General features: G+C 43.5%; 1 protein-coding gene across 2 annotated transcripts in view; it reads left to right on the forward strand.

Moving 5' to 3' along the window:
• The window catches only part of ITGAV (integrin subunit alpha V), an 84,406-nt gene that overhangs the window by 19,289 nt on the left and 38,724 nt on the right, over positions 1 to 26,393 (forward strand). For both annotated transcript variants that reach the window (XM_084800185.1, XM_084800186.1), the window contains exons 3-8: positions 8,856 to 8,947; positions 14,721 to 14,835; positions 20,851 to 20,912; positions 22,827 to 22,872; positions 25,284 to 25,409; positions 26,189 to 26,233. In XM_084800185.1, coding sequence (XP_084656311.1) covers positions 8,856 to 8,947; positions 14,721 to 14,835; positions 20,851 to 20,912; positions 22,827 to 22,872; positions 25,284 to 25,409; positions 26,189 to 26,233 — 486 coding nt within the window. The remainder of the gene's footprint in view (positions 1 to 8,855; positions 8,948 to 14,720; positions 14,836 to 20,850; positions 20,913 to 22,826; positions 22,873 to 25,283; positions 25,410 to 26,188; positions 26,234 to 26,393) is intronic.

A 26,393-nucleotide genomic window follows, 5' to 3' on the forward strand; every position in this document is an offset into this window, starting at 1 on the left:
AGTTCTGTGGGAATTAGCAACAGCTTGTGGTTTGGGGAGGGACACACACAGAGCACGAGGGAGGGGCACGCGAGAGGCAGATCAACTGTGGTGCTCGACAGTCACGGCCACATTGCTCTGACATCTGTGCTTCTCCACCACGGACAGCAAAGGCCTTGTGTCCCATTTACTGGAAACATTCCTAGCGTTTAGACAGAGGATTTGATGAATTATCAAAGAGATCTCTTCCTCTGACGTCTGAATTTTCACATAAGTATTAAGTTCTATTGTGAGACTTTTCTTTCAACTTAACTGATTTTTTTAGTAATATCTGAGTTTGAAGTTCAAAACCTGCTTAAGGAGGTTTATGAACTGGTTTGTTCAAGAATTAATGTGGGATGACATTGTTTTAATAATTTATTTTAGCAAAAAAATAAAAAAATAAAAATATCAAAAAACCTAATAACAACAAAAGTAAAAAAAAAAAAAGCCCCACCAGATTCTCTAGGGACCTAAATCATCTCCTCATTCATAGAAGCCATGGTAAAGAATGGAAAAATAAATGACCAAAACTACATTTAACTTCAAAATAAAGATTTACACTCTCATTTCTTCTTAACATTTTAGTGTTTCTCTTTTTTAAAAGAATGGCGTAATCTTGTTCTAAAAGTTGTCCTTCAGCCATAAAAAGAAGAGACCAAACACTTAGCTTTACGGTAAACTCAGCCTGATGTTACCTATGTTTAGTTCTGTCATGGCTTCTATCCTTAAGTGTTTCCTCATGGGAGTTTGGTGAGGTGCAAATAGCAAATTTTGGAAACTTGAAAAAAAAAATAGGTGTGTAATTTTCAAGTCTCTAGTGATTTTGCCTCATGATTATATTCATTGTATTTATTTATTGTTTTGGAGACAGAGTTTCACTGTGTTGCCCTGGCTGTCCTGGAACTTGGTTTGTAGACCAGACTGGCTGCCTCTGCCTCCCGAGTGCTGCGTTTAAAGGTGTGCCTCTATGCACAGTCCTTCTCCGTAGCTTATTTAGGTAATATGAACCAGTCATCCAACACATTTTGTAATTATGGATAAGAAATCTTTGCAATCTTGAGGTGAAGTGGTGTTTGAGGTTAAAAACAACAAAACAAAACAATAACAACAAAAACCCAAAACACCAAACCAAAAAAAAAAACCCCACAAAACAAAAACAAAAACAAAAACAAACCAAAAACAACCACCCAACTAACAAAGTGCATTTTTTTCCAGTCCCAGCATCCCTGGTCTGTGTTTTGTTTCCTTTTGAAGAGTAGCAACTCAGTCTGAAAACCTGGGGTTCCCAGCATAGTGACAATGACAGTGGTGACTTCAGGGCTGTGACTCAAAATATTTACTTCTCTTGTGTGGTCCAGAGTGGCTGCCAGGCCCAGCCAGGCCCTGAATGAGCTGTTTGTGGGTTTGTTTGGAGAGCAGCCTCTCCTTGCTTTCCCCTGCCCACTCTATTCACACTTGCTTTCAGCGAAGCCACTGTTTGATGTGGAATCCAGTACCTTAAGACTTGGCCTCTGCAGAGAGAGAAAAGTTCTGATTACTGAAGACAAACTTCCTTCGGAGCAAGCTTCCTGAAAGGATGCCGATTTGCAATTGTCACCGTTGCATCTGGAGGCAGCGACAGCAGCAGATGATGTGTGGATGTGTGACTTTTATGACTGTTGACTTAACTTTGGGTGTCAATATAGGCCAGCTGATTGTAATCAGCTATGCGTAGCGATAGACTGGTAAAGTCTGTAAAGATTTATTTATTTTTATTTTATGTGTGTGAGTGTTTTGCCTGTGTGTTTAATACGTGCATCATGTGGGCAGTGCCCGTGGAAGTCAGAAGAGGACAATGGATCCTTTGGAACTGGAGACACAGATGGTTGAGTCCCTCCATGTGGGTGCTGGGAATCAAACCGGATCCCCTGGAAGAGCGGACAGTGCTTTCAGCTGCTCCATCATCTCTCCAGCTGTGTAACTGAAAATGTTTATTATGTGGGGCTTTGAGGCATGGCTGTGGATTCGGAACATTTTCAAGTCGTAGAGAATCTCCAAAGTGGCTTTTGGAGCGAGTGCCTTCTCTGCAGCCCCACTTCCTCTAAGGGCAGTGGTTCTCAGTCTGTGGGCCTTGACCCTTTTGGCAAGCCTCCCTCTCCAGAAATATTTACATTACAGTTCATAACAGTAGCAAAATTATAGCTGTGAAGTAGCAATGAATATAATTTTATAGTCAGGGGTCACCACAACACGAGGAGCTGTATTAAAGGGCAGCAGCATCAGGAAAGAAACACAACCTTCTATTATTTATTTATTTATTTATTTATTTATTTATTTGTTTTTGAAGACAGGAGTTCTGCTTGCTGTGTAGGCTAAATAGGCAGACATCAAACTCATGATTCACCTGCCTCAGTGTCCTGAGTGCTGGGATTACAGGCTTACACAACCATGCCTTCCTCAAATTGGCTTTTAAAATTTCTGCTTTGATCAAGAAACACCACATATCTGATGTAAAAGGCAACAAAATAAAACACCCTCCTCCATTGGTGTTCATTTGTTCTCACTAAGTGGTAAATAGTTTTTCATATGAAGAAAGAACTATGGGTTTTATCCTTGTTGACAAGCATAAAACCAAATATATATAATATGCATGCATTTCCTGTGTCCTTGCCTAGTTCACATTGATCCCCATATCCAGAGACAGACAGATCCTTGAGAGTCATCTTGGCAAGAGCTATTTTCTTTCTTTCTTTTTTTTTCTTTCTTTCTTTTAGGGGGTAGTAGCAGATGCCTTTATTCCCATTACTTGGGAGCTAGAGGCAGGCAGATCTCTGAGTTTGAGGCCACCCAAGTATATAGGGTAAGTTCCAGAACACCCAGGGCTACCCTGTCTTCAACAACAACAACAACAACAACAACAACAACAACACAAACAAAATAATTCTCTTTATTTTTTGAATTTTTATTTAATTAATTTATTCAGATTACATTTAAATTGTTATGCCATCACTTGTATCCTCCCATTCCTCCCTCTCTCCTGCTTTCCCCCTATTCCCTTCCCCTATGTCTGTGACTGAGGGGGACCTCCTTCCTGACTATATGATCATAGGGTATCAAGTCTCATCCTGGTAGCCTGCTTATGCTTTCTCTGAGTGCCACCAGGCCTCCCCACCAAGGGCAAGTGGTCAAATATGGGGCACCAGAGTTCATGTCAGAGTCAGTTCCCCCTCTTCACTCAACTGTGGAGAATGTCCTTGTCCATTGGCTAGATCTGGGTAGGGGTTCGATGTTTACTGCATGTACTGTCCTTCGTTGGTGCAGTAGTTTGAGCAGAACCCCTGGGCCCAGATCTGCCCATCATGATGTTTTTCTTGTAGATTCCTAGGACCCTCTGGATCCTTCTATCCTATAGTATATTTTAAACTTCACAACAGGAACCTAGACACTTGGGGACACACTGCAGGGTGTCCCTTCTTGATCTTATTAGTAACAGCGAGTACCTCTCACCCCCACCGTGAGCTGCACAGAGGCAAAAGCAAGCAAAGGGAAGAAAAACTCTGCAGAGGGAAAAGGCATAGGAGGAAAGCTGCCCTGGTTCTAGGAAAACCTCCCTTTTCATTACATGATTCATTTGTAAAGAGGAAGTGAGTTCTGAGAAAAATACTTCAAGTCCTCTGGCAGGGGGAAATGCAATTCTTTTGCAGGGGGCCCAGGCTCCGGGCACCAGTGTGGCTCTGGTCCTGACTTAGGCTTGCAAGGACTGTGCTTCCTCTGGTGTCAGGGCTGCAGCGCCTTGCTCTTCACCCTAGGGTGTTGCTCTATGCTTGCACCGCATTCTGGAGGATTCTGCTGCTTGGCATCCTGAAGGTCAGAGTGTCCGCCTCAAAGATGGCTGCTGTGGCTCGGACATCTTCAGTCAGCAGTGGGTTGCCCGCAAACATCCAGACGAAGGGCTGCAGACTCCTTGGGTGTGGGCTCGTGTACTGTAGAACGCGGTGGAATAGAAACTGGTACCAGCCAGGGCAGTGGTCTCAGGAGTAACCTAGGGGTTATGTTCAGCCATATACACGAGGTCAAAGGGCCCCCATCCCTCCACGTCTCTCCTCAGGCTGTTTGTGACAGCTTCCAGGTTCTTCCGTCTTCCTCCCTCAAAACCAGACACACTTTGCAAAAATCCCAAACTCTAGTTTTTTTCTCAGTATCCCTAAAAAGGGTCAGCACCCGTACTGCCTCACTCTTCCACGTAGACACTGCCTTGTACATTTCCAGAAGGCTTGCCCCATGGAAGGCATTCAGCTGGAGGCACCACTTCCTCCCGCTGCAGCAGCCCGCTTCGAGAGAAAGGCAGGCACTAAGCAAACTGGCAGCCAAGGCATGGATTGGCTCTGAGGTCCCAGGGCCCACCAGAAGATCCACACACTGGACACCGTGGCATCTGGTACAGTCATGGCTGTCTATGAACAGAATGTCCCCAAGCAGGAGATGGAGCGTTAGCTCTGGGTCTGGCCCTTATCAAAAAGGAAGAGAGTCTCCAGGAACTTATGCTTAGGTGGGGCACATGTTCCTCCCATCAAACAAGGGTCGCTGCATATACACCTAGAGACTAACAGCAGGCAGATGTTTTCAGTCTTCTGTCAGTGACTTACTGCCTGATGGTCTCTCTGCCTGGCGGGGGTGAGGCTGAGGGCAGCAGCTTCCAGGAGTTGATCCATGGTGTGCTTAGCCTTCATTCTGGCTCAGGAAGAGTCTCGGCCATTGCTCTTCTGGGTGGCTAGTAGAGTCAGGGCTAAAGCTGTCTAGAGTCTCCAGGTTCCAAGGGAGAGGCCCTTGGAGCACTAGGAATGGACGTGCCTCCCAGAATCCCACTGAGGTTGTCTGCAAGAAGGATCTGTGTCCCAGGGATGGGAGGTGACTTAAGACTTAGAGAGGTATTAGAGGAGGCATTTTCTATACCATTTTATATCTACATTGTTTTCAAAGCTTTATTTTTTTAATATTTATTTATTTATCTCTTATTTTATTTTTGGTTTTTTGAGACAGAGTTTCTCTGTGTAGCCTTGGCTGTACTGGACTCACCTTGTAGACCAGGCTGGCCTCGAACTCACATCAATCCACCTGCTTCTGCCTCCCGAGTGCTGCGATTACAGGCATGTGCCCCCACCCCCGGCTGCTTTATTTATTTATTACTTAATTATTTATTTTAATTATATGTGTTTTTGAGTGTCTGTGAGTGAGCATGTGCCATGTGTATGCAGATGCCCTTGGAGGTCATTGTATGCCCTGAGGCTGTGAGTCACCTTGCAAGGGTTCTGGGAGATGAACTTGGGTCCTCTGGATCAGTAGGATATGTTTATAACGTCTGAGCCATTTCTCCAACTGTCTGTGCCTTGTCTGTTGTCTGTATGTGTCTGTTTTTTTGTTTGTTTGTTTTTTAAGAGACCATGGTGGCTCTGATGAGCTTTTACTACTTAACAATGCACAAGAGTCTAATAACAACACTACAACATCAATGTGGGGCATTGATTATAAAATGGTTAATAATAAAAATGTATGAAGGAAATTAATATGGCGGCAGTTTTCTTTTTCTATTTATTTAAGTAATCTATTGAGATTACATCTCAATTGTTATCCCTTCACTTGTATCTTCCCATTCTTCCTTCCCTCCCTCTTTCACTCTATTCTTTTCTCCTAGGTCTGTGACAGAAGGGGACCTCCTCCCCAACCTTATGATCACAGTCTGTCAGGTCTCATCCAGATAGCCTGCTTATCCTTCCTCTGAGTGCCACCAGGCCTCCCCACCAAGGGGAAGTGGTCAAATAGGGTGCACTAGAGTTCCCTCCCTTTCGACACAGCTGTGGAGAATGTACTGTCCATTTGCTAGATCTCAATAGGGGGTCTAGATTTACTGCATGCGTTGTCCGTGGTTGGTACAGTAGTTTGTGCAGACTCCTCTGGGTCCAGATCCGCCGGCCTTGATGGTCTTCTTGTAGGGATCCAGGACCCTTTGAGTCCTTCTGTCTCCCCATTCTCCCATACCTGTCTCACCTAGAGTCTCAGTAGCAAGTCCCAGCATCTGTCCCACTGAGTGAAGACTTTCAGGGGACATCCATGTTGGGCTAGTATCCAATTAAAATGAGTATATACCATGTGTACCTTTCTGGCTCTGGGTTAACGCATTCAGGATGATCATTTCTAGTTCCAACCATTTGCCTGCACGTTTCAAGATTTCCTTGTTTTTAACAGCTGAATAGTATTCCATAGTGAAAATGCACCATAGTTTCTTTATCTATTCTTCTACTGAGGGACATCAATGTTGTTTCCAGAATCTGGCTATTATGGATAAAACTGCTATGAACATAGTTGAGCAAATGTCCTTGATCTGTGGTAGAGCATCTTCTGGGTATATTCCAGGGAGTGGAGTAGCTGGGTCTTGAGACAGCCTTATTCCCAGTTTTCTGAGAAAGCGCCAGCATGTGCTGTGACTTGAGTTTTTGATGTAGGGGTGGCAGTTTTCTTTAACCAGCCAGTTCTTCAGTGATTGGCACAGAGAGACTATGATTTGTTATTAAGCTGTAGGCTCTGTGCTGGGCAGGTTCTGAGCTATTCTAATTTTACTACCCTTAAAACCCATATAAATGCTGGTCCCTTGCCAATCTGATGACTCCCAGACAGCTTCTGCTCCATCTGTCTGTCCTCAGGGCACACTTCCCATTGGCCACATGCGCCTAGTCCACCCTGCTCAGTGGCGAGCTCCTTTCCAGCCTGCTCTTCTCTCCTGCTTAATGGTCCTCATCTCACCCCAAGCCCGGGAACCCAAGCTCCACCTACTTCTCTTCTGCCCAGTCACAGGTGTCAGCAACTTTATTAACCAATTAACGTTGAGTTACATAGAGCAAAGTTTACACAACAAAGGCCAATGTATATGAGGATATACTCATTTCTGCTGCAACCAGATCTTGGGGGAGAGCAGGAATCAGCATTAGAGTACATAGCACCAAGCCAACCCCCAACAGTATTAGACACCTAAGAAACCATAGCATTGGGCTGAAGAGATGGCTCAGAGGTTAAGAGCACTGGCTGCTCTTCAAAGGGACCTGAGTTCAATTCTCAGCAACCACATGGTCGCTCTCAACCATCTGTAATGAGATCTGGTGTCTTCTTCTTGCATGTAGGCGTACATGCAGGTAGAAAACTGTATATATAATATATAACAAATAAATAGATCTTAAAAAAAAAAAAAAAAGGAAACCATGGCATCATGTATTGGCCATGAATGAAAATCAGCTGAATTTTCAGTGGATTTTTAAGCGGAAGGAATGACATTTGACCGCAAAGGCTGTGTGTAGAAATGAGACTACCTAGTTCCATGGGCTGGAGACTGGAGAAAGGGAAAACTTAGATATCAAAATGAGCATCTCTTCGGGCTTTGTAGAAGTATGCCCACTAGACTAAGAATCAGTAGTGTGCTGTACTCTGCCATGGGCCTGCGTCCTAGACCCCAGCGGACTGCTTTGTTGAGATTCGTGTGTGCAGTGGAAGAACACATAGTTGTGACTTGAGGGGTATGAAGGTCTTATAAACCACACCAAAAGAGATGGCAAACAGCCAGAGATACAAGGGACTCGCTAAACTATGGCGTGGCTATGAATGGGGTACTGTGAAACACTTAAGATGATACCAGAGATCTGTCTTCACTGATCGTTGCTTGGAGGGAAAGCGGCACATAGGTATTTTAATAATACTTGTGGTGTATCTTAGATATCTGGCTTGACATGCCTGTTTGTGGGTGAAAATATATGCTTTATGTTTGTGAAGATGTTCTTTAGGTTAGAAGCCAAAATGTAAGCAGAGGCCATCTTTACATATAGCTTTGTTTTGCTACCCTTTAGAATTTCATGTGCTTTGATATTCATCCTGCTACTACGGCAGGAACGCCTGGGGACATGGCAGGTGGTCACAGTGTTATTTATGGTTATTTAACAATTTAAGGAATCTAACTGGAAAACGTGGCTTACAATGACCTTTCCACATCTGCGATGTGATAACTGATGGTGTCAGCAGCCAACCTGAGACACTTACATGCATTCTTCTTCTTTTATTTAATGTTTGATTTTAATATTATGTGTATGGGTGTTTTTCCTGCGTCTGTGTACCATGTGTTTGCAGGGGCATCAGAAGAGGGCTGAGAGTAGAGTTACCGATGGTTGTGGGCTGTCCAGTGGGTCCTGGGAAGCGAGTCCCAGGCCTCCGCAAGAGCAGCAAGGCCTTTTAGCCACTGCGCCATCTCTCTAGCCCCACACACTCTTATGAACAGCTGATGTTCCTGAGCTATGCAATGGGCAAGAGTAAGCTCAACAGTCAAAGTGTTCGACTCATTAAAGTGAAAGGGACGTTTCTTTCTTTGTTTTGTTTTGTTCTGTTTCGTTTTGAGACAGGGTCTCACTCTGTCGCTCTGGATGTCCTAGGACTTACTATGCAGACTAGGTTAGCTTTGAACTCACAGAAATCCATCAACCTTTGTCTCCCAACTGCTGGGACTAAGTGCATGTGCCCCCATTCTTCAATGGTGCACAAGTCTATTTTTTTTTAAAAAAAAGATTTATTTATTATTATGTATACAGTGCTTTGCCTGCATGTGCACTTGCATGCCGGAAGAGGGCATCAGATCATGTTATAGGTGGCTGTGAGCCACCATGTGGTTGCTGGGAATTAAGCATAGGACCTCTGGGAGAGCAGCCTCTTACCCTCTGAGCCATCTCTTCAGCCTGGTACACAAGTCCAAAGCTGGCTGGAAGAAAATTCTCTTGTGCTAGGAGCAGCCTGTTGTGTTTCTCACTCCCAACACTCTTTTCCAGGTAATCGAGATTTTGCCAAAGATGACCCACTGGAGTTTAAGTCCCACCAGTGGTTTGGAGCCTCTGTGAGGTCAAAGCAGGATAAAATCTTGGTAAGTCTTTAGGAACGTCTTCTTCAGGTGAGTGGGGTCAGTTTAAGTGGTGGACGGGGAGTTTTGTGTGTCCGAGTTGGTAGTGAAGCATGCTCTGTCCACTGGTAAAAGGTATAAAGAAGTAAGAGCTCCGGTCAACGGCTGTCTGTGTGAGCATGCTTTCACGCTCGCCCTCCTGAGACCAGGATGCTGTTTCTTCTGCTCCCCCCCCACTCCTCGCCCCCCATCCTGTACCCCCCACTCCCCCACCCCCCATCCTGTACCCCCCACTCCCCCACCCCCATCCTGTACCCCCCACCCCCACCCCCATCCTGTACCCCCTCACTCCCCCACCCCCCATCCTGTACCCCCCACTCCCCCACCCCCCATCCTGTACCCCCCACTCCCCCACCCCCCATCCTGTACCCCCTCACTCCCCCACCCCCATCCTGTACCCCCTCACTCCCCCACCCCCCATCCTGTACCCCCCACTCCCCCACCCCCCATCCTGTACCCCCCCGCTCCCACCCCCCATCCTGTACCCCCCCACTCCCCCACCCCCCATCCTGTACCCCCCCACCCCCACCCCCCATCCTGTACCCCCTCACTCCCCCACCCCCCATCCTGTACCCCCCACTCCCCCGCCCCCCATCCTGTACTCCCCCGCCCCCACCCCCATCCTGTACCCCCCTGCCCCCACCCCCCCATCCTGTACCCCCCACTCCCCCACCCCCATCCTGTACCCCCCCCCACTCCCCCGCCCCCCATCCTGTACCCCCCACTCCCCTTCCCACAATGTTCATTCTTCCCGCTCCATTTGGTAGTCCCCATCGGTTCTTTTCTCTCTGTCACATTTCGGAATGAAATGCCTTTGGGTAATCATGCTCTCACACTCTTTACAGAACTGGAAATGACCCGCTAGTCTTCCCCTCTCTTACACACTTATTCCTCCACTCAAACAGTTATTTAAAACACTCTGTTTAGTATGAGCCACCTCTGTTTCTAACGTTCTCCTCCTGGCAACCTGAGACAAGCACGGGGAGCCAAGGCCAAGTCACTCTGACTTCAGGATTACTAAACTTTTACTGCTACATCATTTTTGAAAAAAAGAAATGTACGCTGCTGTGATGTTTTATTTTCTTCATGGATACTTAATTCTTATCTTTCTTGCCCCTTGGCTCCACTGAACAAAGCCAATCTCTGTCCTCCCACACACCATTTATTTACTTACTTGCACAAGTCTTTATTGATTCTTCATGGATTTCACATCATATACCTCAGCACCATTCATTTCCCAATCCTTCTACATCCGCCTTTAACTTCCCTTGCAAAGCAAAATTAAAAAAAAAAAAATCCCCCATGGAGGCTGCAGTGTGTGGCAGGGTGTGTAACTCAGTGTACCCTTTTGTCCAAACAGCGTTACTCACAAATGATTATTGTGATGAGTCCTTGGCCTGCTTCTGAGCTTCTGGCTTCCGCTGTTCCCTCCCCGAGACTCCTCCCTGATATTCTGCTGTCGCCTTATAGCTTTGGTTCAGCAGGACCAGCCCCTTCATGCTCAGCAGCAGCTCATAGATGGGGTAGATGTTGGGGTGGGCCAGCTCAAAGCCCCGGATCTGGGCCTGGGTGGCAGCTGAGTTGGTCAGCCTGCCAGCTCTTCCCATGCCCATGCTGTCAGGGCCAGCGCTGTCCAGCTCCCCTGCACCCATGTCTCAATGCAGTGGGCAGTAAGGGGCCGGCCCTGCTCAGTGTGGTTCGTGGGCGTCTATACCACCCAGACCCCTGCTGCAGTAGCGGCCCAGACGCACACATGGTGGCAGCATGGCCTGGACGTCACCGTGGCCTCACGTGGCAGTGCAGGCTCCTCGCACTGGGCTGCGCCTCTCCAACCTTGCTCTTCTAGTTCGGCCTCTCTTCATTGTGTACAAACCCATCCGCTCCACTCTCCTTCCCTCCCGTCTCTCCACCGCATTGCAGGGGTGCCTGCCAGACACTTACACCTTTAAAAAACGTATTTATTTTATATGTTTTGCCTGCTTGTATGTCTCCGCACTACATGCATGTAGTGCCAACAGGGACCAGCCTGGAGTTATAGACAGTTGTTAGCTGCCATGTGGGTTCTGGGGACTTAACTTAGGGGTCCTCTGCAAGAGCAGCCAGTGCTCTAACTCACGAGCCATCTCTGAGCCATTTCTGCTGCTATCCTTCCTCCGCGCACACTTTTTAACTCCTTCTCCCCCATTTTTGAGACAAGCTTGAGTGAGAATTTTTGGTTTCTTTAAAAACACGGAAATGTTATGGGAATATTGGTTTTGTATTAATCCTAGATGTAGGATATTGTCCACAGCAGCTGAATATGACTTGCCTCATGCTCTAGCAGGGGCATGGTTTTGCCAGCTGCCGATAGTTTCTGCAGATGTATGACATTTGGAATAATGGGGACTCCTGAGAAGACACATAAATGTGAGAGCCCCCAAGAGGGACTGCAGTGGGGCGGCGGCTGCTGCCTCTGGTGGTGGTGGTGGCGGTGGTGGCCATTGCTGGTTGCTGTTGGTTGTGGTTTGTTACAGTTTGTCAAGTGGTTGAATGCAAAGAGAGGAGGACAAGAAGAAATTGGTGAAGATCAACCCTGCCCCAAGGAACTCGAGGCCCCTAATCAGCCAGAATGACACCCTCTTTACCCTCTGTCCTTTTTTCTATCCTACTTAGAGTTTGGGGGTTGGATGGGTAGAGAAGGGTGAAGGAGAGTAAGGGACCCACAAAGTAGCAAATGCCGGCAACACAGGCTCTCACTCTGTAACAGTCTTCCGACCTTTACTTCCCAAGTTCCGAGATTACAACTGCATGCCTCCATGCTGGGTTTAGTCTTTTTCATATCTTGGTTTATGTGACACTATGTGTTCATGTTTGATTCCCGCCCCTCCCCCCCCCCCAGCTCTCTTTTTAAATTTCTCTGTTAATGCTTCTTTTTCTACCAAGTTCCTAAATGTTGGGGTGTTTCTGAGCTCTACTGAAGGCTCCGTTGTTTCCTCTAAATAAACCATTTACCTAGAGGCTCCTTTCATGTTCCATGCCTCTGAGTACAATCTGTGAATCGTAATCTCCAAATCAATATCCATAGCTATAGTTGGCCCCAGGATTTTAAAGGGATATTGTTAAATCTCCTATCTGCCGTTCCTATTTGTCTGTCTGGTAGAGGACTCCGAATGAGTACTGTCAAAGTAGGATTCTTTTTACCCTCTATCAAAGAACGTGGGAAAACAGCAGAAGTGACTTCTCCCTGGATGACTTCTCCAGCTTGCTGGGAGATGTGGCTTCCTACTCTGTCAGTGACCCCTACCTAAATATATCCACCCCTACAGGCATCTATTGATACGTCACCATCCAAATTATCATCCCTGCAGCGAACTACCACCATTGCTCATCCAGGCCAGCGCAGTTGCTCTTCTCATCCGTCAGTGTCCTCTCATGCCCCAACTCCAACCTGCTCCGCATAGCAAGACTTAAGGGACTCGGCATTTTCCCCCTCTTAGTGAAAACAAGTGGCTGTCTGTCTCTGAATGTAACCAAACCGGCATCCAAGCATCACTAAAATCAGTTTGTTTGTTTGTGGGTTTTTTTGTTTTTTGTTTTTTTTTGTAGTTAGGGTTTCTATTGCTGTGATAAAAGCACCATGGCCAAGTGCAGCACAAGGAGGAGGTTATTTCAGTTTACAGGTGCACTTTATAGTCTGTCCTCCGAGGACGTCAGGGAAGAACTGGAGAAATTGTTCTGGAGGACTGGAGGCAGGAACTGAAGCCGAGGCCGTGGACGAGTGCTGCTTTCTGGGTTATTTCTCATAGCACTCAACATCTCCAGCCCAGGCGTGAGCTGTGTCCTCCCACGTCAGCAGGCCATCAATAAGATGCCCCTACATGCTAATTTGATGAGGGCATTCTTTTTTTCAGTTGAAGTTCCCTCTTCCAAAATTGGCTTTAGCCTGTGTCAAGTTGACAAAAGAGTAAATTAGCCAGCACGAGGTTTGGGTTGTCTTTCTCGGTTATGTTACCCCTGTCTATCTTAAATATATCAATGACACCCGTCTTTGGGTTTGTTTCTTTCATAGGCCAGGCCAGTCCAATCAGTGCTTCCTGTTTATGTCCCTTCTACCTGGAGAGTGTTTTGTTAATCTTTATCCAGCCATCTTTTTTCATTCAGTGTTCAATTTTAATATCATTTTCTCAGGGAATCCTCTTTAGTTATTTCACTTTTACTTGCCATTTTTTAAAAAAAATGTGATGATTAAGTATTAGGAGAAAATCTGTTCAAGAGTTGATGTTTCAGTAGGATATTAGAGGGCAGTAGCCAGAGTTTTGGCTATTTTATTGGGTTCTTTTTCCTGTCTCCCTACAAGACCCCTGTCCCATCCCTTCCAACCCCCCAACACTAGGTAGGAGAGATGGGAGGATGGAGGGGAGAGGGGTGTCAATATCATTAGACTGCTTCCTGCTGGGTAGGGGTGGCGAGTTCTTTGGGGCAAATCTGATATTCATGGTTAGGATATCTTCAAGCAGCCACTAAAACTCCAGCAACAGGAGCGAACACAGCTCTCTTGGGGCTCTGGTGTTTAAATACCATCTCAAGAGTCCCCATAATTCCAAAGGTAAACTGTCTTCAGCTGGAAAAAAATCACACCTCTGCCAGAGCACGAGGCAAATCATACTCAGCTGCTATGGACAGCCTGGAGCAGCCACATATCCCACACCCGAGATGAAAACAAAAACACATTCCTATAACATTTCTGTATTTTTAAAGAAACCAAAATTCTCACTGCAGAAGACATGTCGAATGTTAGCCCTTAGAGCTGAATGCTAAGTGTGAGAAGGGGTATGTGAAGCAGAAAGATGAATGAAGCAAAACCAAGCAGGCTGCACTGCTTGTCCACCCTGGGGAGCCAGGGACACGCAGAGAAGCACTGGATCCTGCTTTTAGTTTCGCCAGAGTGGATATGAGATTTTCCAAGGTCTGGGTTTCTCTTTAAAAAGTTGTTATAGAAATATTCTGAGCTTTCTTTCTTTTTCTTTTTCTTTTCTTTTTTTTTCTTTTGGTTTTTCGAAACAGGGTTTTTCTGTATAGCCTTGGCTGCCCTGGACTCGCTTTGTAGACCAGGCTGGCCTTGAACTCACAGCGATCTGATCTGCCTGCCTGTGCCTCCTGGGATTAAAGGCATGCACCACCACGCCCAGCTCTGAGCTTTCTTCTAGCAATTTAAACTTTTTTTTTTTTTGCAAGTCTTACATGCCACTAAGACTTTTACCACTTCTAAGAGATTTTGAAATTAGATCTTTGGAAAGTTCACTGTTTCTTTGGAAAGTACATAGGAGAAGTGCTGTGGGGGTATTTTTGCTTATTGCTCTTTTTACTTGCTTAGGGTAAGTCTCCTATAAGCATGAACATGCGATTTAGTTCAGAAATTGGCCCAATCTGTGACCTTGAGCTCAGCACCTGGAAATAATGTCACTTGGAATGTAGGCTTGGCTGACTTCTGAATATATAAAATGTGGACTACAAGTATAATTTTCAGAAAAATCTACTCCTGATCTCACCTGAGACGCTTCAAAGTGGCAAAAGAACCTGAAAACAAAACAAAACAAACAAACAAAAAACCCATGTCTTGAAGAATCTTTATTTATTCCTGTGATAAAGGAGAGACTAGGTTTGGATTCTTCAATGTTGTATTCTGAGTTAGCATAGCTATCAGGATTATTCATTGTTCAGACGATTCTTGTATCATGGATGAAACTTTTGTTTTCAGGCTTGTGCTCCACTGTACCACTGGAGGACGGAGGTGAAGCAGGAGAGGGAGCCGGTTGGAACTTGCTTTCTTCAGGATGGAGCAAGGACCGTTGAGTATGCTCCATGCAGGTCAAGTATGTACGAAGAGCTGTACCTGCTTGTAGCAAGAGACCCCAGGAGCCTGGCTTTTGTGTGGGGTGCATATGTGTGTGTGCTTGTGTGACAAAATATATAGACGTTGTGACTTTGACAGAGCGAAACGAAAAATAACTCTGCTCATACACAGAAATTACAAACGTGAATTAATCATGTCCATTGATTCTAAGAACCCAGTTTGGTCCGCCTTGTTTTGTGAAAATTAATGTCTAATTTTGGAAATCTGTTATTGCCAGTCACAGTTAGTAAAAAGATGCCCATGCGAGAGCTTCTTCTCTCAAGGAGGAATGGGCATCGCAGTAAAAGACCCCGAGTCACTAGATCAGTCCTGGAGCCTACACTTCTAACAGGCTCTGGAAGGTAGTTTTCTTGGGCCCCAAAATTTGAGACACATGGCTGCAGATGAATAATGATGTTAACAGTGCATATGAAAACGATGACTTTGTGAGCCAGGATGTGCAGAGGAAGGTGAAGATAGTGTTGAGGTGTCTTAAGGCTAAATTTTCCAGGCTTTGCTTTCATTTGATTTTCAACTATCATTATTGAAAAGCTCAATTGCCTGTTGGTTATTCTGACAACCTCAGGCTTTCCCCTAATGTTAGTTGAAATTCCAGTGAAAATAATACCCAGGTAATTTCAAGCAGACATTGTTTTGGTCACACCTTTTCCACATGTCTTTCTTCCACTGCAGATCCCAGACCCTTTTCAAGCCTATATTTTCTTGGGTTGGCCCTGATTTACATCCTCTTTTACCAAAGACAAAAACTAGATTGTCTGAGCTGGGCTGTGGTGGTGCACATCTTTAATGCCAGCACTTGGGGAGTCTGAGGCAGGAGGATCTCTATGAGTTCGAGGCCAGGATTGTTTACAGAATGAGTTCTAGGACAGTCAGTGTTACACAGCGAGACCCAGTCTTGGAAAAAACAAAACCAAACCAACCAACCAACCAGATAAGCAACAAACTAGATTGTTCAACTGCAGTCTTGCCTTGTCTACAGGGCATATTCTGCAGGACGGTCCATCAGCATGTAAGGCCAAATCCTGTGTGCTACTAATTTTCTTTCTTTCTTTCCTTCTTTCTTTCTTTCTTTCTTTCTTTCTTTCTTTCTTTCTTTCTTTCTTTCTTAAAGATTTGATTATTTATTATGTATATAGTGGTTTTTTTTTTTTACCAGAAGAGGACAACAGATCTCATTATAGATGGCTGTGAGCCACCATGTGGTTGCTGGAAATTGAACTCAGGACCTTTGGAAGATCAGCCAGTGCTGTTAACCTCTGAGCCATCTCTCCAGCCCCTACTAAATTTCTTTTATGAATCATTTATTTAGAGCAATTTCCCAAGTAGTAACTTCAGAACATGACTAATAGTGAGTCATTAAAACAGTGAACAGCAAAATTGTGCCAGTAAATGGCAGATTCCATATAGTCTACCAGTACCTCTTATGATGCAAATAGTTGAACAGACAGAATTAATTAGCAAAATCACAACACGTAAGGCTCTTCTGCTGTTCATCCTCTCCATGTTAGCTAATCTATAGCCTCAGATCAAAGGAATGACACAATCTTCCAGGGTCTAAGTATTTGAGCCTCCAGGGAATTGTAAATATTATTATTATTATTATTATTATTATTATTATTATACAATTATTTCTTAGATGACCACTTGATCATCCTACCTATTGTAAGTGGAACATAAACAGAAGAATGACTTGTGTAGAGAGCCTGCGGGTGGAGGAAGACAGAGCTTCTTCCTTAGCGCTTGGTGCCATCTGTCTCAGGACATTTGTGAGGGTGTTGAGGTGACATGTAGTGTGTAGAGAATATGAGGACGGCCTTAGTATTCTTAATGTCTGTATTTCAAACACACTCTCATGTTGAAAACATAACTTCATAGCTATAAGGGGAGAGCTCATCACTGTGTGTCAATAAAACTGACACAGAACACATATGCATGTACATGTACACACACACATACAGACTTGCATAGGCACACATGAGACTCAGGAGGAGACTCCTCCTCCTCCTCTTCTTCTTCTTCCCCCCCTTCTTTTTCTTCTTCTTTGGTGTTTTGAGACAAGGTTTCTCTGTGTAGCCTTGGCCATCCTAGAACTCTGTAGACCAGGCTGGCCTCAAACTCAGCGATCCACCTGCCTCTGCTTCCCAAGTGCTGGGATTAAAGGCGTGCACCTCCACCGCCTGGCATGTATCTTTTTAATGCTTCCATTTATTTGCTTTAAACATAAAAAGTTATGAAGTAACGAAGCCTTATTTTCTAAGATACTTACCATTCTAACTATAGTGATCTGTGATCTGTGAACCTGTTGTTGAAAATATTATTTTATGGGACTATAGCCACACCCATTTGCTTATACACTTAGAGGAAGTTGAGTCACTCTGGAGTTGACACACTGTATGGCCCCTGAAATACTTAAATGTCTGACTCTTTTCTGGAAAGGTTTATGATTCTAATTTAACTAAAATGTCTCAAAGAAAAGCGTCATAAAACACATAGCAGAGGAAATGCCTTTCTTTAGCAAACCAGGGTGTAGTACATGCTACGCAGTCACATCTTTGAACTATGAGATACCTGTAGGCTGCACATGAGAAGAGGGCAGCTCATCCAGAGTGGACAATGAGGAATGAAAGCTTGGGAAGCTGAGTCACAGCTTCCGACCGTGAAGCCCTAGCGCTGGGTCCTTCCCTAACCACGCTGAGCCCTCACTCCGTTGTTGGCTAAACGCTGATCCTGACCAGTATTTTGAGGTACCATTTGATTTATTTTTTTCTCTTTTTGTTTTCTTTCTTTTCTTCTCTCATGCATTGCACGCTGACTGCATTTCCCCCACCCCCACCCCCATCTCAACCCCAGCAGCATTTGATATTTTGTGTTTTATTCCTGCTTCAGTAAACTGCATGGTCCAGGACAAGATGAGTCCAGTTTTGTGAGGCTGCCTGCTTACCTCTTTGTAATTTTGCTGGCTTGGCTATGCTGGTTTATGTACGTATGCGCATGCTGGGATTTGTTTCTGGCTTTTTGTTTGTTTTGCTTGGTTGGCTGCTGATTCATTGATTTTGTTTTTCACGTGACCTACAGCCGGGATAAAGCACTCCACTGCTCGTTTTCCTTGCTAACTTCCTTATTGCTTGAGGTTGCTTCTGGCTTCTAGGGACGGTATACGTGACCATATGTGGCCTTACGCAGTAGCCAGCTGTCCATCTGCGGACTACCTGAGTCACATGATGTGAGGACTCTTTCAGCACCGTGCTCCCACTGAGTGCTTTGTTCATCATCTCTGGTTTTGATGACCATATTTGGATATTGCATTTTTTTCCTCTTAAGGCTTCTAGTTTTTCCCTTCCACTATTGTCTGAGTAAGGGAAAAGTCAAGGTAGCAAAGCCCAGTAGTATTCCGGCTCATAGTCTTAGCTGGGAGACCATTGTCAAGTTACTTAATTTCCCTAGGCATTAGTCTAGTGAGTCTCTGTATGAATGGTGACTAATAGTCACATCTCTCCAAAGATTATTGTAAAACTTGGAAAGAAAATGCTCTCTTTTCTGCCATCATGGGTTACATGCACACTCTCAGGAGAGCCTATCTCAGTTGGGCGATGTCCTACAGGAGCCTGTCTCAGTCAGCGATTCCCTACTGTCATAGCATCCCCACGTGGCGGAAGTGATGGAACAGGTTTACAAACTGGCCAGGAAAGGCCTGACTCCATCCCAGACAGGTGTGATCCCAAGGGACTCACATGGTGTGGCACAGGTCCGTTTTGTGACTGGTAATAAAATCCTGAGAATCCTTAAGTCCAAAGGCCTTGCCCCTGTTCTCCCGGAGGATCTCTGCCATTTGATTAAGGAAGCGGTTGCTGTCCACAAGCACCTTGAGAGGAACAGAAGGGTATGGATGCTAAGTCCTGCTGACTCTGACAGAGAGCAGAATTCAGCGGTTGCCTCGTTGCTCTAAGACTAAGCGGGTGCTCCCACCCAATTGGGAATCCTAGTCGTCCTCAGCCTCTGTCTGGTGACATAAATTCTCTTGTGTACACAGCATAAAATCACTTCGAATAGAGAAAAAGAAAAGGAAAATGCTGTGGGAATGTACACTCGTTGGCCTTACTGTCACAATCACAGCATAGTCTTTCCAGGACTAACAAGACGGGGACGTATTGATCTCTGGTGGAGATAAACACGGAGCCCTTTGCAGAACTAAGTTGTATTTAGCATGAGCCTTTAAAAATTGTCAGAAGCACCCATCGTAGTGTGTGCCTGTCGAGGAAATTTTAAGGAAGCCGTGTTTTCAGCTGGATGTCCCAGGAGACCAAATGAAGCAGAAGATTACTTAGTACGAATCAGAAAAGCACGTCCTGACAGAGAGCTTAGGCTCGGTCCCCAGATACAGCCAGAATGAGGGACATGTGTGGTGGACTTGAGGCGGAAGCACAGTTCCGTGGTGTGATTCACCAGACACAGGAAACCCAGTCCACAGTTTCCTATTCCCGCTTGGGTAGAAAAATTTACATTAGAGAACTGTTACACTCTTGTGGCCGTCTTCTTAAAACAAAAAGTATCTCATTGTGTAATCTTGGGGCAGTTCCCAGATTTTTAAAAATGGATTCAAAAGTGTTGAAGGGATTGTTTTGACCAAAAGGGGGGGGGAGGAGGGAAATCTTAGGAGTTTGACATTATGATTAAAATGAACTATTTTTGATTTGTACTTGAGTGACCTGGGTGAGAGTAACTTAATGCTATATTTGCAACATCAGGACGTGTGCTTTTGTAGTAACTGAATAAGGGAAGAATCTGCATCTCTATTAATGGGTGCAGTATTATTGCTCATGACTAAAGTTAGTTTTAATCAATTGGTAAGTTATTTAGTTCAAAAGTGCTCACTTTTCTTGAGACTTACAAAAATAGAAGTAGTTACAGAAAGGCAAACTAATGACTGCTGTGATTGGAAGACACCTTGAGAGCCAAGTTTAATTGAACTTAATCAGCTGCTGCGAGTATTGCTGCAAGAATACGTGCATATTACTGTTCGTAGGACATGAAGTTTGGGCATTGCAGTTTTCTGAAAATCTGCACCGTGGTTTTTTTTTTTTTTTGTATAGTTCTTTTTTTTTTTTTTTGCTTTTTTTTTTTTTTTTTTTTTGAGACAGGGTCTCTTGATGCAGCCCTGGCTATCCTGGAACTCACTATGCAAAGCAGACTGTCCTGGAACCTACGGAGATCCGCCTGCCTCTGCCTCCAAAGTGCTGGGATTGAAGGCATGCGCCACCCCTCCCCTGGCTAGTTTTTAAATTTTATCATCATCTATAAAATGTATACATAGGAAATACGTTGGGACTGTATGGATCTCTTTGCTGCTTTCCCTAATAACTTAGGAAAGATCTAGCAACTGTAATATAGTAGGAAGGAAGAAGCATTTCAGATAGAAGGCTTACATTCGCAGATGTAGCCCCGGGCCTTTAATGTGTAACAGGTCACTATGGGTATCTTTAAAAAACAAAAACAAAAACAAAAACAAGATATAGTAGAACAGAGAATGTATAGTGCATGTCACAAAATTTATGAGATTTTAAGTTATGTATTTTTTTTGTATCCTCACAATTCTTGATGCCTTGTGATAGAAGAAGGTCTAGTCTTTCTGAGGGTAGTATTTGAAGGAAGGAATTTGCCCAGCTCTGGCCATATGTGCCTTAATCCCAGCATATGAAAAGCAGAGGAAGGGAGATCCCGAATCTGAGGCCAGTTTGGACTACATAGTGCGATTCTGTCTTTAAAATAAATAATAAATAAAAGTCTGGTCTCCAGTGACTGGCCCGACGGGGAGGTGGCCCTGAAGAACATGTGAGCTAGTAGGAAAGTACCCAGGTGCCTGAGTGAGCTGTTCAAAGAAACCTTGGGTTCAACAATAGCAGGTTTATTTCATGCTTTGTTTTGTGTTATTTGCTTGTTTTGGGTTTTGTGTATATTTCCAATCTTTTTATTTTAGAAAATATCGATGCTGATGGACAGGGATTTTGTCAAGGAGGATTCAGCATTGATTTTACTAAAGTAAGTTCTCATTTAAGGTAGACTGACATCTCTACTCACTCGACAGGGTTTAAAACTGCATGGTCCTTACTTCAGCTTTTTTATAATTTTCATGTTTTAATGAAAATAGAAATGAAGCAGTCTGTTCATTTTGATATTCTTTGACTTATAATATTCCTTCCTTTATAAACAGTACTCACTTGAGATGATGAAATACCACAGTGAGAATGGGAAAAAGTAGAAAATCTCTTTAGTAAACAATAGGTAACTGTGACGACATTAATGTTCCCAGGGCAGGCACAATTGGCTCATCCAGTAAAGGCACTTGCCGTCCAAGCCTGATGACGTGAGTTCAATCCCTGGACTCCATATGAAATTACTCCAGAAATTTTTCCTCCATTATTACATCGTGTACAATGTACACACACACACGCACACACACACACACACACACACACACACACACACACATACACACACACACATACACACACACACAAGCATATGCGTTGGCGTATCTGTACGGCCTTGGAAGCCAATTGTAACACATACATGTATATACACATGCACTCACACACACACATATCTAAGCATAAGTGTATATACACATGCCCCCCACATATACACTTACATATATACACTCAAAACACCGACATGCACACATACACACAAACATACTTGAAATTTCCACTTGTGGTAATTTATAGAGTATTGCAGTTTTCTTTTCAACTGAAATTGGTTTTTCACAAAAGCTTTTAATAGGAATTTTGTTCCAAAATTAGTTTAATTACATAAAAGCTGAAAAATGTATCTGTTTGCCATCTGTTGGGTTTTTTTTTTGTTTGTTTGTTTTTTGTTTTTTGTTTTTTGTTTTTTTGTCTGTAGGTGCCAAGTGAAGCTGAGGCAATTTAGCAATGGTGGAAAAGTCATATGAACAGGATTCTATTTCTAATTAAACTAACATGCTCTTTAAACTTGATTGTTTTTAGTTTATCTAAATAAAAATTTCATCAGCAGTTTAAAAGACAAACTTTCTTAAGTATGCTTCTTCGTAACTTTTATTTTTTTGTTCATTTGAACATCTTTTTTTGTCAGCTGTCTGAACGTTTTGAATATTAAGCTGATAACATTAACCCTTCCTGGAAGAAGTTGCAAAAATACATTGATTAAAACTAGAGCTTCCTGGGACTGGGAGGTGGCACATCCCATAATCCCAACATCCCCAGAGACTCAGGCAGAGGGTTGCAAGTTCAGAGCTACCTTGGCTACACAAAGAGACCCTGTTTTAAAGTAAAAACCAGCACCCAGAGCAGCAACAGCAGCAATAAACTTAGAATGTAAAGTTATATATACATGTGGGTGGAAAGAAGTGTCAAAAATCCCAAGACACCATCATGCACTAACACAGAACCCCTTGAATTAGACCCTTCAGTTTGTTGGGGGTTTGAAAAATGCTGCTGTGCTTATTAAAATTTCCCCGCCGAAGCCACATGTCTCTAGGTTTGTGAGATACTAAAATAGTTTTTTTGTTTTGTTTTGTTTGTTTGTTTGTTTGTTTGTTTTTTAGCGGGACATTTCTCAGTGATCATTCGAAAACTTATCTTCCGTAGTCATAAATATAATGTGGGAAGCTAAGAAGCAATCCTTTTCTTATTGTAAACAAGGGCTATTTCCATTAGTACTTCATTCAGAATGTACAGAGCAGCCCAGATCTTAAGAAACTATGTTTCCATGTTAAATGAAGCTATTAAATTCCTTCTTAGTTCCTTTCAGAAAAGTTGCCACATACTGCTGAAACAGTTGGCCTAGTTAATGCCTTGTGATACAATCATAATATGTACTTGACATATGCATAAGTGTCTGTAATGTTGAGCACACTGATTTCTGTCTTTGAGCTTGTTGTTTTAAGCATCTCCCTTCTGTTCTGTGATCTAGGCTGACAGAGTCCTTCTTGGTGGTCCTGGTAGCTTTTATTGGCAAGGTAGGTTCATATTTTCCAACTGAATACTTGGCTACTCTCGTCCCCATGAGGTATCCCAAGTTATATTAAAGGAAGAAATGTAAATATAGTTTATGTATATAAGTGATCTGTTATACAATCTTCTTAGGAAGGAATTTGATGTGCTTTCTATGGTATACATTTCAGATAGAAAATCAACAGTTTTAAAGGGAAATTGAAAGTAAAGATATAAAATCATTAAAAACAATTTTGGGTAAGTGGTGTATATTTTGTTTTTATATTCTAGAGGCCATGATACACACATTAGTAAGTATAGCTTTATGAAAACTCAGGATTTTAAATTGTTCATCAGAGCACTCAAATGAACATGGGCAATGGTGGCGCATGCCTACATACGAAGCCAGAGTGACTTCCAGGACAGCTAGTGCTACACCATGAAACCCTGTCTCAAAAAACCAAAACCAAACAAAAACAAAAACAAAAACAAAACAAAAACCCAAAAAACAAAAACAAAACAAAACAAAAACCAAAAGCAACCCAAAACACAAACAAATCAAAAAACAAAAACTCAACCAAACACAGCCAAATGATTGCTTTAATTTTTATTTTGTTTTTTGCTTTTTGCTTTTCAAGACAGGATTTCTCTGCGTAGCCTTGGCTGTCCTGGACCCACTTTGTAGACCGGCTGTCCTCGAACTTATAGAGATCCACCTGCCTCTGCCTCCCAGAGTGCTGGAATTACAAGAGTGTGCCACCATGCCCGGCTGCTTTAATCTTTCTAATCACTGCCCTCAAGAAGACTTTAAAGTTAGAAGATCTTAGCTGGACATAGTTGAAAACACCTTTTATTCCAGCACTTGGGAGGCAGAGGCAGGCAGATAGACCTCTGTGAGCTCAAGGCTAGTCTGTGAAACCCTGTCTCAAAAACTTAAAAACAAACAAACAAACAACAACAACAACAAAACCTCAATTTAAAAAAAGTAATTAAATTGGCAATGATATAAAGATAAAACACTATCCAGCCATCTAGAGCAGTCTAACTATACTACCATCTTGCTGACAGTTTGAGGGAGTAGGTGGAAAAAACAGAGAAATCATTTAGCAGACATAATGTATGCAAGACATACTAAATTGGGAAAATATTTTCACTTGCTTGATTTGTTAGAGACACACCCTTATGTAGCTAGTTTGTTACTTGTTTAGTGTCTGTTAAGGAGAGCAGTTCACAAGGCCAGAGCACCCTATCTTAGGAGCCCAGTCTAAGGGTCTGTTTGGAAGCACTAGGAAGGACATGACTGTCATTTTGAAATTCTTTCTAACTTTGAATTTTACTTTTTCTTTTGCTCCGTGATTTTTCCATATGAGGTTCTTTGTGGGAAACTACCCACTTTTCCTTCCATATCTAGAAAGAGAGAGAAAAGAGAGATATTTACTGCAGAAAGAGGGAATGGGAGGAATGAGAAATCAGAATAAATGAGAAATTGAAGGAGTTCAGAAAACCCAGGTATCAAACACACGGGCCAGTTTTAGAGGGGCACAGATTAGACCAGGAAAGTGTGGGCTCGATGGATTATGTAGCTATTTATTGAGTTTTATGGCTGTAAAACAAAAGCAGCATCTTAAATTTCAGGCCAGGAAATAAGGGATGCTGCTTCTTGTTAGATTTAGCACCCCTGAGTGCTTACATTTATAGCCCGGGGTGTGCAGCTTCCTGATGAAGTGCCTAGCAGGAGGCCTGTGAGGTTTCAGTCCCCAGCACTGGGGCTGGGCAGTCAAACATAACCTACAAGCTCGGGTCTGTTTTTCTTCTTACTAAGCCCATCAGTGCGGCCGAGGGAGGTGGGTATTCCTGCAAAACAACTGTGCAAGGAGCTAGACTTTGTAATTCTCAGGGCCCCACTATTTATTTGAGACACATCTTCTATGGTATACTGATACCATGTTTATATAAATGGCCTGCAATATACAACTAAAAGACTCAATTTACAGAGTTGTTATGTTTTTGAGACGGGGTTTCCCTGCATAGCCTTGGCTGTCCCAGACTCCCTTTGTAGACCAGGCTGTCCTGGAACTCCTGGTGATCCACCTGCCTCTGCCTCTCAAGTGCTGGGGTTATAGGTGTGTGCTACCACACCTGGCTCACACAGAATTATTTTTACACAAGTTTTTTTGTTTGTTTTTTGTTTTATGTGGTTGAGGATTATTTGAGACTAATAATTAGAACTATAATGTCTAGTCAGGATTGGTCTAGTCAGGAGCTGAGACAGAAAAATTGAGAGTTCAAGACCAGCCTGGCCTATATATATATGTGTGTGTGTGTGTGAAACAAAGCAGCAGAATTAATAATGTCTATCAGGACGTTTGCCCCGTTTGTGCCCTGAAGGTCCCCTTAAGAGGCCATTTCCCACATTCCTGTCTGCCCTCCTCCACAGGTCAGCTTATTTCGGATCAAGTGGCAGAAATAATTTCCAAATATGACCCTAATGTCTATAGCATCAAATATAGTAACCAATTAGCAACACGGACGGCACAAGCAATTTTTGATGACAGTTATTTGGGTAAGTAAACACAAAATAGAGACGGATATATGGAGTTGTCGTATATTTGCCCTATTATTTTGCATATACTGCAATAAGTGAAAAAATAGTTTATGTGAAATAGATTAATTCTTTAAAAAAAATTCTAAGGGGTGTACAGCATCGAATGGGCCTTGGATGCTTAGCTTATGCTATAGTTCAGTAAATAAAACTGAAGAAAGCGCTTATGTGTGCACTGCTAGTAATAATAGCAAGTAACTGTGAAATGCTATTCCTGGGTTGTAGGCGTTGTCTGAGGGTTTTCTTTGTATTGCTTGTGTAATCACTGCACGGCTACAGAACGCGCCATTCCTACTCCCATTTTATAAGTAATAATGCTGAGATACAGAGGCCAAGCCGCCCACCTGCTGTGCTGTGCCGAGCCCCAGCCTGGGCGTGTCAACTACTGAGATTCTTAGACACAGGTTTTGGTTTGAGGATTTATTAATGTTTATCCTCACTCTTTAAATTTCTTTTTTATTTATGGAAACAATCACGGCACAGAAGTAGCACTCCATGGCCGAGGGACTCTTATTCCTTTGCCTTTTGGGCAAACTGCAGAATTACTGTTTTTTAATACTCCTTTTTGTCTTATTTTTCTAATAAGGATGCCCCTTTTCAGTATTTCACTGACTCACTGCCTTTAAGACTTTTTTCTTTCTTTTCTGTCACATGCACATGAGTTCTTTATCCCTAGAGGAGAAAGGAGCATCAGACCGTTTGAAGGGACTCACAGTGTCTCACCTTCCATTCCTGTCTAGGTTACTCTGTGGCCGTGGGGGACTTCAATGGTGACGGCGTTGAAGGTAGGACGAGCTTGATGTGCCCCTAGTCCTCTTTAAATAAGCATTCGAAACAGAAGACACTGGACATTTCAGCAGTTTACAACCCTTGCTGTGGAATATACAGAAAGAAGAAAATGGTGGGGGGGTGAGGGAGGGAGGAAGTGCCCAAGGATGGCTGTGG

The sequence above is a fragment of the Acomys minous genome (genome assembly GCF_964271855.1).
Source record: "Acomys minous genome assembly, chromosome: 10".
Taxonomy (NCBI): Eukaryota; Metazoa; Chordata; class Mammalia; order Rodentia; family Muridae; genus Acomys; species Acomys minous.